The 13154-nt window shown below is 35.2% G+C and overlaps 1 protein-coding gene across 1 annotated transcript; it reads right to left on the reverse strand.

The window, feature by feature from the left end:
- Nucleotides 1-7907: 7907 nt before the first annotated feature.
- Nucleotides 7908-9620, reverse strand: LOC18055789 (aldehyde oxidase GLOX1). Its single transcript, XM_006451164.2, has one exon. It carries the CDS (start codon nt 9618-9620, stop codon nt 7908-7910), a length of 1713 nt encoding a protein of 570 aa, XP_006451227.1.
- Between the last annotated feature and the right edge of the window lie 3534 nt (nt 9621-13154).

Consider the following 13154-nt stretch of genomic DNA (forward strand, 5'->3'; position numbering starts at 1 on the left):
GTTTGCTCTTAAAATGGCTGAATTAGTAATACCTTGGTTAGAACATGTACAATTTGATCTTTATTGGCAACAAAGCTTATCTTCACCTCTAGTTACTTTGTCTCTAATGAAATGAAGATATATATGAAAATGTTTAGTGTTTGAGTGATACACAATATAGGCAGCTATAACTGTTGCATTGGTGCTATTACTTAGAAACATTGGAATCCTTTCAACTTCTATCTTTAACTCATTAAGTAAGGAAATAATCCATGTGATTTTAGTACTATATAAAGCCATAGCTCTGTATTTAGATTCTGCAGTGGATCTTACAACCATACTTGTTTTCTTCAACTCCATGGAACCAAATTATCTTTTAAATATACACAATAGTCACTAATTGATCTTTTTTTCAATTGAATCACCGCCCAATCTATGCCTGTGTAGGCAACAAGGTCAAAATACTCTCATTTTTTTTTTAATTTTAAACATATATTCATTGTGTTCTTGAGGTATCTTAGTACTCTCTCTTATGCTATCTGATTTTGTCGCCTGGGGATTTGACATGAATTTGCTAAGCTTGTTCATTAAGAAAGCAAGCTCATACCTTGTAAGTACTACATATTACAGACTTCCTATGACACTTCTGTAGAGTGTAGGATCATGAAATTTAATCCATCATCCTTTTTTAGCTTTTTTGAAGTGCTGAAAAGAGCTTCTATACCTTTGTAATCAGTCATCTCTGTCTTAGCCAACAGATCTTGAACATACTTGGTTTGAGAAAGTAAAATGGTATTCTAATTTCTGATAAATTGTATCCCAAAAAAGAAGTTTAAGTCTCCAAGATCCTTTAAGGCAAAAGTTTTATTTAAATTCTCTGGCACTGCTTCAATACCTTTGCTATTGTTGCCAGTGATTATTATGTCATCAACATAGATAAGTATAATAAATATCTTTGACTTTACTCTTTTACATAATAATGATGTGTCACACTTGAAGTTCTCAAATCCCTAAAACTTTAGAGATTTGAGAAATGGTTGAAGGTTTGCATGTAATTTGAAGGTTGTGTTCGTACTTCGTAGCAATTCATCATGCCTTTTGACGGTTTTTTTTCCGCTCTTAATTTCCACTTATATTTTATCTTATTATAAAATTATTTTCATTTTTTACATTTTTTTAATGATTGTCAAAATATGGGGTTAATTCATTAAAATAAAAATCAGTACGAATCTAGAGGACATAATAAACCTTGCCTGTAAAATAGTCACCAAGTTAAAAAGCAACAATAAGCGCAAAAGTAGCAAGATAAAACAATAATGATGTTGTTGATTCAGCAGTCGATAATGATGTTATTTGTCGCCAAGGTTGTGTTCTGTTGATTCAGCAGTCGGTAACGATGTTGTTTGACGCCAAGGTTGTGTTCTGTTGATTTAGCAGTCGATAACGATGCTATTTGTCGAGAGAGACCTTCAACCATTTCTTTGACTTCTTTAATTCCCGAACTTGACTCGCCAATGTGAACCTCATTCACTCCCTTAATTCTTTTAGTATTCCTGAGCGATCGACTCTATTGTTGGGAATTATCCGCTTGTCACTCGAAGAACTGCCAAATCTCTGATGCACTTTTTGACATTAGCTCTCCTCCACTCTTTGCCATTAGCCATTCTTGAACATGTGGGATTAATCCCTCCAAAAAGTATTGGCATTGGTGTCATTTCTCGTACCCATGATGTGGACACTTCAAAAGTAGCCCATTGAATTGCTCCCATGTTTCGAAAAACTACTCGTCTTCTCTCTGGGTAAATTTTAAGATTTCCCTGCGAATAGCATTGGTTTTATGTATTGAAAAATATTTATTAAAAAATTTTGTTGCCATTTGTTCCCATGATGTAATGCTATTAGCAGGCAATGTATTGAGTCATGAACGAACTCGATCCTTTAAAGAAAATGGGAATAGTCTAAGTTTAACATCATCGTCTGAAAAATTCTCATATTTAAAAGTTTGACAAATAGCATGAAAATCATTCAAATGATTATATGGGTCCTCATTTTCTAGACCATAAAATATGGGGAGACAATTTAGCACACTATGTTTTAGTTCAAAACTCCTAGTAGCTATATTTGGGTATTTTATGCAAGATGTGCTCAAATTAGTTAAGGGACTAAAGTAGTCCTTAAATGGCCTCTCATGTGGTGCTTGTTGTTGTTGCAAATCCATTTCACTTTTATCTTTAATTACAACGTGTTTATGTGTGCGAAGTATTTTTTCAAGTTCAAGATCTATAGGTTCAAGATTAGGTAATAATGACCTTCGACCATACATGTAAAGAACATAAAAAATAGGAACACAATAAATAAAAATAAAGAAGAAGGAGAAATTGTGGTACTAACCTTATCACATTGTTACAACATTTCTATAAAAACACACTAAAACAAATACGTGAAATAAATTAACTAAAAATAAATTAATAAGATAAACAAAAAAATTACAAAGAAAAAATAACTTGAAAATTAAATTATAGAATTTTAAAGAACAGAAAAAAGAAATTCTTACCTCTAAATGTAGATTCACTTTTTTTTAAATAAAAAAAATTACAAGAAAATAATTAAAAGAAATTATTTACAAAAATTAATTCTATGAATTAAAATAACTTACCTCCCCGGCAACAACGCCGAAAATTTGTTGTGCAAATTTTATTGAACTCGCAAGCGCACGAATCTATTGTAGAATATATTAACGGTGACGAGTGTCGATCCCACGATGAGGTGGATTTTAATTATATGTAGAATTAATTTTCTAAGTAGGTGGTTGGATTTATGGTGAAATTAATTTGGAATATCCTAAAATTTAAATTGAAATGGCAGAATTAAATTAAAGTGGAAACTATAATAATTGAAGCGCTTGGGTATTTGAATCCGCATCAACATGCACCATGGGCTAAATATTCCGTATCAGTGCCAATTAAATCATGAGTGGGGAATTCACACCTCATGAACCACACTCTAATCAACATGGTGCTAAGGTCTTATCGTGCCAAATAATAATAACCTTGTACTAGGGAGCCGGTGAAACCAGAGCGGTATTTAGACAAAATTATTATTATTTGTCGACGAAAAGTCAAAACATCCACAATAATTAGAGGGGAAGAGAAAGTAAATTTACCAAATAAAGCCCATAACACATATTGAGACTTCACCTTCAACCCAAGCTTGAAAGAAAATTAGCTACTCATAATTGAACTAGGGGCAAAATGAAAATTTATTAAAATACATAGAAAATACAAGATGGGGAAGAAATTACAGAAAATGGAGCCCAAAAAGGGATTTAGTGATGCCAAATTAGGGGGGAGGCCCCTTTTTTATAGATACATTGAGTAAATCATAGCCATTAGATTAAAAACAGTTTGGACGCTCAGGATTGCGTCACGTCATCAGTCAACAGTTCGCGGTTTGACCACGCGGTTTGAACAGTGATACGGTATGACCACGCGGTTTGAACAATCAACCGGCTTGAATAGTGACGTGGTTTGAACAGTGAATAATCCCGTGTATATGCATGTACCATACACACGATTTTTGGTCCACTACGTCACCGATCAACAGTGCATAAGAATTTTGTCCAATAGAATTTTGACACTTCATCAGTCAACGCCACATAATCGATCAATGCCATGTTATCGTTCCGTCTGTGTGAACAGTGTCGTAAACAGTATCATGAACAGTACCATACATATGAATAATACCATTTTTCATTTTATGCTCCTTCTAAGATTTTTGACTGTCCTGAGTTTAAAAGTGATGTCCGTTTTGCCGTCTGATCTCTCGTTCATTGTGAAATAACCATGATGCCCCTAAAATACATAAAATACTTAATAAAAATAAAACACACATAATTAAATCACAAAAAGCTTAAATATATAAAAGTAAGGATGTTAGTAAGACTTGAAATGTAAAATGATGATTTTCTCCTTTATAAATATACATTTTCTAACACTCAACAAATCTTATATCATTATTTGTATGAAAAAATGGCAAGGTTGAGAGAAAACATGTGCAAATTATAGAAATTGGCCTTACATTGCTGGTTCAAGCCCAAATGCCATTGAAACATTAATAGAAAGCTTTCAGTTATGCTACATTTATCATTAACAGACTAGTTTCGCCTGTGTGTAAGAGCAGAATCCCATTTGAACTACTATATTCTTTCAAACCAGATTATTCATATATGAAGGTTTTTTTTTTAACTGTGAATGCTTCACTTTCTTAAGACTATACAACAAACACAAATTTGACTTTCACACTTCAAAATGCATTCTGTTAGGAGTCTACATTGCTCATAAATAATATGTTTGTATGAATCATTTAGGTAGAGTCTACATTTCAGCAAGTTTTAGGTTAAATGAGAACTCATTTCCTTTTTCAAATGATCAAAATTTCAACAAACAAGTGTCCACAAGTCAAAGTGATTTTGCTGGTCCTTTTTTTAAAGGTTTTAAGTTGTATCATTTTCTATTGATGATTCTCATGATTTCACAGGGGTAGTAATAGTTCGTAGCCACTCTCAAGACACTACCGAAAACATGAAACATGCCCTAAGTCCTGTCCAAAATAAAATACAATAGATTTTGGACACTGATGCAATATTAAGTAATCACTCACCTCAATCTCACTCAACTCACCAGTCATAGCCAAACAATTTAAAAGTCAACCATACTCTGTCTTCCATTACAGAACCAAACACTTAAAATATCTCTACACAAAAAGCTTTGCCCTATCGTCCTATGATAACAAGGTCTAAGACAACTAATTTTAAACGAAAATTATACTAGATGTTTATGAAAATCCAGACTAATTTACCCCAAAACACCATTGAAGTCTTAAAAGAACTAAAATGGAGGATGAATACAATGCCCTGATGAAAAATGAAACCTGGATCTTGATACCAAACATTCAAAATTACAAGCTAATTGGAAATAAGTGGGTATACAGAGTGAAGAAGAATCCAGATAACATTATTAACAAGTATAAGGATAGGCTTGTGTAAATGGATTCATGCAAACCCCAAGTCTTGATTTTAAAGATATATTCGGCCCAATTGCCAAAGTTGCAACAATCCTAATTATCTTAACCTTGGCAGTAAACAATGATTGAATTTTGAGACAAGTAGACATAAATAATGCCATTATAAATGGTGACTTGACAGAGACTGTGTACATGCCACAACCTGAAGGTTTTGACGATAGAAGCAAGCCAAAACATATATGCAAGTTGGAGAAAACCTTGTATGGACTGAAGCCAGCCCAACCGCAGGGCATAGTTTGATAAGTTAAAGAGTACTCTAAAGTTTTAGGGATTTGAGAACTTCAAGTGTGACACATCATTATTATGTAAAAAAGTAAAGTCAAAGATATTTATTATACTTATCTATGTTGATGACATAATAATCACTGGCAACAATAGCAAAGGTATTGAAGCAGTGCCAGAGAATTTAAATAAAACTTTTGCCTTAAAGGATCTTGGAGACTTAAACTTCTTTTTTGGGATACAATTTATCAGAAATTAGAATACCATTTTACTTTCTCAAACCAAGTATGTTCAAGATCTGTTGGCTAAGACAGAGATGACTGATTACAAAGGTATAGAAGCTCTTTTCAGCACTTCAAAAAAGCTAAAAAAGGATGATGGATTAAATTTCATGATCCTACACTCTACAGAAGTGTCATAGGAAGTCTGTAATATGTAGTACTTACAAGGTATGAGCTTGCTTTCTTAATGAACAAGCTTAGCAAATTCATGTCAAATCCCCAGGCGACAAAATCAGATAGCATAAGAGAGAGTACTAAGATACCTCAAGAACACAATGAATATATGTTTAAAATTAAAAAAAAAATGAGAGTATTTTGACCTTGTTGCCTACACAGGCATAGATTGGGCGGTGATTCAATTGAAAAAAAGATCAATTAGTGACTATTGTGTATATTTAAAAGATAATTTGGTTCCATGGAGTTGAAGAAAACAAGTATGGTTGTAAGATCCACTGCAGAATCTAAATACAGAGCTATGGCTTTATATAGTACTAAAATCACATGGATTATTTCCTTACTTAATGAGTTAAAGATAGAAGTTGAAAGGATTCCAATGTTTCTAAGTAATAGCACCAATGCAACAGTTATAGCTGCCTATATTGTGTATCACTCAAACACTAAACATTTTCATATATATCTTCATTTCATTAGAGACAAAGTAACTAGAGGTGAAGATAAGCTTTGTTGCCAATAAAGATCAAATTGTACATGTTCTAACCAAGGTATTACTAATTCAGCCATTTTAAGAGCAAACTTAAAGTCTTTGACAAGACCTTGAGTTTAAGAGAGAGTGTTGAAAGCAGCAGCTGTAGAAAGTCAACAACTGTCCTTGAAGCCATGTTGGCATGCCACCTGAGCTACTCTTTTCTAGAGTCAGCTGATGTGGAAAATGAGCTGGACTTATTGAGCTTGCAAAATGGTTATCCTGAATCTAGAAGCTCAAAATGATTGGCCAATGATTGTTGTATATATGGATCAACTTTGTAGTTCTTTCCAAATGTAACCCCTTAGGTTAGCTGTCCCTTTTGTTTCTGTGTATAAATAAGCTAAAGCTTTGTATTTTTAATCATTAAAGTTTTCATCTATAATGAAATGCCTCTTATTCATGCTCTATTTGTCTCTGTAATCAATTCTTTATGAATTTTAGTTAGGTGATACATTAACTAATTAGTAAATGTAATTAATCAAATAAATTAATTGATAGTAAAAATTAATTTATTATTAAAATAATTCAATCACTAAAAGTATATAAGTCATTGTACTTTATTTACATTACCAAAATATTCAAATTCTATAACCAACTTTTAGACAATGGGTTAGTAAAAATTAATTAATAAAATTAACACCTTATAACGGTAGCGGTTTGGACTTATTTTCAAGCATCATAAAGGTTTTTCTTAGTTTCATCAAGCAACTAGGAGGCTATACTTATTTTTTCTCATCATTATTATTGCTTTTTATAGGATGGTAATATTTCCACCACACAATTTGGTAAACTCATGCCACTTGCTAGAAATAATTATTTTCATAAAGTTGGATAGATTTTAAAAAAATAATGGGTGAAAATATCGCCACCTGTTTTTATATTAATTTGGAGTCCATTGTGGTAATTTTACATGGTGGGACTCTCCGCCACAAGCCATCTCCAAGCTTTTGTCCAATTATCCAAATGATTTTTCTGCTTTGCGGTTCTGTTCATTTATCTTGCTACTTTTGCACTTATTGTTGCTTTTTAACTTGGTGACTATTTTACAGGCAAGGTTTGTTATGTTCTCTAGATTTGCACTGATTTTTATTTTAATGAATTAACCTCATATTTTGACATTCATTCAAAAAAAAATGTAATAAATGAAAATAATGTTATAATAAGATAAAATATAACTGGAAATTAAGAGCGGAAAAAAAAAACCGTCAAAGGCATGATGAATTGCTACGAACACAACCTTCAGATTACATGCAAACCTAACTCAACACACTGGAACTTCATAAAGACACATAGATTTAGAGTTATTGCGTGTGTAAATAATTTTCAACTCGGGATTACAGTTCGGGACGAGTTACAACTTACAACGTACTTCGATCAGCTAGCCAATTTGTGATTGAAATCGTAAAAAATTTGTTTGAAATTAATCAAAGAATTTATAATTTGAATTCAATTCAAAGAAATGGGGTATCCTCTCCTCGAGAATCGCACACAACGTAACCCCAAAGATTTACATGAAAAAAAAAGGAAAAAAAAGGGAAGAAAGATAAAGAAACAATAATCAAAAAAAGCTTTTAATTAATGAATGAATGCATGCATGCATGGGGTGTGGAAAAATATAGTTATCCCGGGATGATCATCTACTTGAGATGAAACCATATTGAATGGCTTGGAATTCCCTGGTTAACTACAGAAAGCAAATAGTAACCAGGAGGAGCAAGTGCTGAGGTGGGTGGGGCGGCAACAACAACTTCGTCAACCCCTGGGGCAACATTGTTCTTGAGCTCGATGACGGACAAGAAAAGCATCCTCTGATTCATGGAGATGCCATGTGTAACGAAAGGTGGTGCAACGATTGAGACCTGGACGTAATTGATGGTTAGCGGCTCAGATGACTTAACCCTCAAGTAGACCCACTTGCCGTACGTAGCTGCCTTATCGGATTGATCTTCCAAGATGGCGGGTCTTAAGGCAGCATACTCCGGAGCCAAGTACGGAGGAGTGAATTTCTCGAGCCTGAGCTCGGTTGGGAATTTGGCAAACTCAAAGTATCCGTCATTGTCGTTGCTGCCACCCACAAAGACTTTACCGTCAGGTAGTAAATTAGCCACTGAGTGGTACATTCTTGGAATGTCTGTAGGGGCCAACTCTGCAAACCTCTGGCCCTCTGGCGCATTAGGCCTGTACAACATGGGCTTCAAGCTAGGTTTATCTGCACAATGCCATCCTCCTGAACCGAGGTCTGCTCCATTAATAATGAGGACCTCCCCATTTGGAAGAAGGACTCCATCAGCCATAGTCCTGGGTGCTGGCATCTTTTCTATCTTCCATTCTGGGTTCGGGCTTGTAACCACCATTCTTGCACAGTCATCCAAGGCATTCACAAATCTTTTTTCTTCCTCTCCTAGATACAGACCTTCGCGTACCGAGCCACCGCATATCAGCACTTCAGCATCAACAGGTTTGTTGGTGTCGCGAGGAAGATACAAGGGAAGCAGCACGGAGGTTCCGGTTGCGGGATAGCTGCGGGCGCCACCGGGGAGTTGTGGGAACTCACGTATGATTTTATTAGCTTTCGGATCGTGGACAACGGAGCGATTGTTGGCGAAAACGTAGACGTTACCGTCGGGGAGAAGGTAGACAAAAGGGTACAAATTGTTCTCAAGCCTAAATCTTCCCTTGGGATTCCCAGGTCTCTCGAGAAAATCCTGCGTTTCAAAGAGAAACGGGAAGGCGATGGCAGCCTTGTTGGATTCCTTTTCAACGGGAACGTACTCGTAGCTAAAGGCGTCCCGGCCACCGTAAACAAGGAAGCTACCATCGGATAACATAACCTGTGTTGAATACCATCTAGGTTCGGCAAGTCCTTCGGGGTACTCAACCCAGTCGCATGTGTCGCAACCCCACAGATATCTTATTGCTTTTGCTCCATACTGGAAACCTCCTGTGCTAACCAATCGTCCATCCGCGGACAGCCCTCCCGATGAGCACCACGTGTCTGATTGTACCTTAAGTGCCTTAACCGCGTTCTTATTGTAGTCGTAAAATATCGAATGGCACCAACAATCCTCTGCGGTCTGGTTCGTAAGTTTGTTGTGGTGCCAAAAGCAAGGCCTCTTCTCTTGAGGCAGTTGTAGCCTTGAGATGTGCCATACCGAAGCATCGAAGACTGCAATTTGATCAGTTTTCGGAAGCAACTGCGTGTGCATTGCCGATATCCCTGCATTCTGTGAAATCAACTCCCATGACCCAAGGAATCCACCTGCAGGTGCTGCCGCCGCATTATTAACCAACAATAACACGGCAGCCAACAGTATCAGACTCTGCACTTTCTTGCTACTTGCTTTTGCCATTGCTCTGTGGCAACAATGGCAGATTAATTATGAAATAGCAGACAATTGCTTCATTCGTACATCTCTGTCTCTCCGCTCTATTTAAAGCCCTGCGCCCCAACTCTAATTTACTGTTTTTTTCTCCTCTTTTCACGCAGCTAAATTATGTAACCAAGTCAATGCCTGCCCATTTTGCCTTACAAAATGTCTGGCTTTCCTAAGTAATCGGTTTCAAATATTATGACCATTGACCTATTTTATTTTATATTATAATCGTCCTGTATCTTAGTATCTTCTTAAATATTTTAGAAAAATTACTTACTTAATTTGTCTATAATAACAACCTTAATTTCCAGCCGTATGCATTCATGTTGCATTGTCGTAGAGGATCTTATCAACGGAAATTTCAGCCATTGCTATGTTAAATAAATGAAGAAGATAGTCACTGTGAGCATCACACTAATATATCGAGCACTTGATGGATGGACGACTTTTTGAAAGAAGATTTTTAGCGAACCAACCATTTCTTGGATGATTTAATTGAAATTACTTATTCGGTTTTTGTTGGATGCGGTTAACTTAATGGTATATTCTCAGGGCATAACCTATTTCAATGTATAAAAATCATGTAAAAAGTATTTTTCTTATCCATAATATGGACGTTTTTCTTTGTAATATATATAGGGATAGGTTTAAAAGACACAATATTAAACATAATTTTAACTATACATTTTTAATCTGTTGTGTGCGGAATGTAGAACCAAGCGCACCAAATAATCACAGAAAAATAAAGAACACGAGAATTTTACGTTATTCGGCAATATGCCTACGTCCACTCGAGTAAGAGAAAATAATTATATAACTGACAATTATTAGAGTACAATATTTGAGTAAAAAAAAAACTCACTTCTTATAACCCAAATACACCCAGTACTCTCTCACACATTTGAAAGAAAAAACCTCTCAATTACATACACTCTCAAATTTCTCACTCTTTTAACAATTCTATAATTGAATTGTTATTCTCTCAATTTAAAATTCTCTTAAATTTTTTTTTGGGATGTCATTCAATGTCTCATCACCTCTCTATTTATAGCCTAAATAAAGGCCAAGACTCAACTTGGCAATTTGCCCATTGTGCATGCTAGCTATAGCAAATTTGCATGTTAGTTGTGGCAAGCTCGCATGTCAGCCATATGTTTGTTGAAAAGTTGGCTTTTGGTGCTGACTTTTCAACAATTCTCTACCTCGGCGAAGATATGGCCAAATCTGAACCGACTACTAATGAACCATCATCCCAAAGTGGTTGCATCTTTATGACTGCCTACGTACACAAAACCACCCTCAATAATCTCTTTTACATAATCTCCAAACTCAACACATTCGAAGAATGTGAATTAGCTTTAAGCAATGTTGAAACTTAACTTCAGAAATAACATTTGTCAACATATCTAATGGGTTATCTTTGGTATTGATCTTCTTTAATAACACATCACCACCCTCAATAGTCTCTCTTACATAATGATATTTCACATCTATATATATTTTTTTAGCGTGATATGTTTGATTCTTTGCAAGAAATAACACACTTTGATTATCACAGAAGACCGCAATGTTCTCCTGTATTACTCCCAAATCACATAATAAGCCTTTCAACCAAATAGTTTCCTTTACAGCTTCAGTTGCTGCCATGTACTTTGCTTCCGTAGTGGACGAAGCAATTGTCGATTGTAGAATTGATCTCTAGCTAATCGGACCTCCACCCAATGTGAATACGAAACTCGTTGTTGATATTCGCCTATCTAAGTCTCCAGCAAAATCAGAATCACAATACCCAACACATTGTTGACCATAATTCTTCTTGACTAATAACCCAAAATCAATTGTTTCATACATATATTGGAGAATTCACTTCACCGTAAGTCAATGGTCTTTACCCAGATTATGTATGTATCGACTAACCATACTGACAGCTTGAGATATATCAGGCATTGTGCACACCATAACATATATAAGGCTACCCACAGCACTAGCATATGGAGCACGAGCTATGTAATCGTGTTCCTTTTGAGAAAAAGGACATGAAGAAGAGCTTAATTTGAAGTAAAAAACTAGAGGAGTACGTATTAGTTTAGTTTTGTCATCCATACCGGATCTTTCTAGCATCTTCTTCAAATAAAATTTTTTAGTCAACCACATGCTCTCATTCTTCTTGCTTTTATGAATCTCAATCTCAAGTATTTTCTATAGATCATCCAAGTCTTTCATCTCGAACTAAGAAGCCAATTGCTTCTTTAGTCTCTCAATTTTAGCTCTATTCTTCGAAACTATAAGTATATCGTCGACATAGAGTAACAAATAGATGAAAGCTCTATCTTGTAATCTCTTGAAGTAAACACAGTGATCGTGTTCACTTCTGGTGAATTCTGCCCTTGTATGAATTGATCAAATCTTTTGTACCACTGCCTTGGTGATTGTTTTAATTCGTACAAAGATTTAATCAATTTGCACATATGATTCTCCTTTCCAGCAACTTTGAAACCATAAGACTGAGACATATAGATTTCCTCCTCCAACTCTACATGCAAGAACGTTGTCTTAACATCCAATTAAGTAAAATTAACTCATATTCAGCTACTAAGGCAAATTGGATACGAATGGAAGTATGTTTTACAACTAAAGAGAACACTTCATTATAGTCAATACCTTTTTTTTTTAGAAAAACCTTTCGCAACGAGCTTTGTCTTATATCGGAGAGTTGATTAATTTGGAGATCTTTGCTTCTTCGTGCAGACCAATTTATTGCCAATAGCCATTTCTCCCTTTGGTAACTTCATAAGTTCCCAAGTCTGGTTTTGATGGAGAGATTTCATCCATTCCTACATGGCTAACTTCTACTGATTACTTTCATTAATGTGTAATGCTTCACCGAAAGTGTTGAGGATGTCATCATCAATAACTGGAAGTGCATAGGCTACCACTATGTCTTTAGTAAGCCATCCAGGTTTCTTTATCACTCTTTTTGGTCTCCTTGTTGCTATACTGTCATTTTCATCTTCTACATCTTTAGTTGTTTCTTCCTCTTGTGGGACATCAACAACTTCTTCTTCTACTCTTGGGGTCTTTTCCAAAATCGAAATCTTCTCTTATGTAGAATTTACTGGTACATATGGAGTTAAATCAAACTCCACCCGCTGCAATATCTCATTGGTCTTATTCTCCACCTGTTGAGAACTTAAAGCTGTAAACATAGAAGTTTCATCACAAGTGACATCTCTGCTATACACAAACTTTTTATCTTTAAGATACCAAAGTTTAAAACATTTAATTCCACCTTTAAATCCCACAAAGTTAGATTTTTTTGCACGAGGCTCATTCTTTACATGATAATAAGCTAGACATCCAAACACATGAATGGAATCATAATCTTGTGTATGCTTTCCAGACTATATTTCTATAAAAGTTTTACCTCTAATTGCAGCAGAAGGTAACCGATTTATCAAGTGACTTGCGTAGCTCACAACCCCAATCTAAAACTTTTTATCTAAACCAATA

The sequence above is a fragment of the Citrus clementina genome, unplaced genomic scaffold (genome assembly GCF_000493195.1).
Source record: "Citrus clementina cultivar Clemenules unplaced genomic scaffold, Citrus_clementina_v1.0 scaffold_1, whole genome shotgun sequence".
NCBI classification, from domain to species: Eukaryota; Viridiplantae; Streptophyta; class Magnoliopsida; order Sapindales; family Rutaceae; genus Citrus; species Citrus x clementina.

Coding starts and splice junctions, on each gene's coding strand:
- LOC18055789 (XM_006451164.2), bottom strand. CDS start 9,620: ATGGCAAAAGCAAGTAGCAAGAAAGTGCAGAGTCTGATACTGTTGGCT.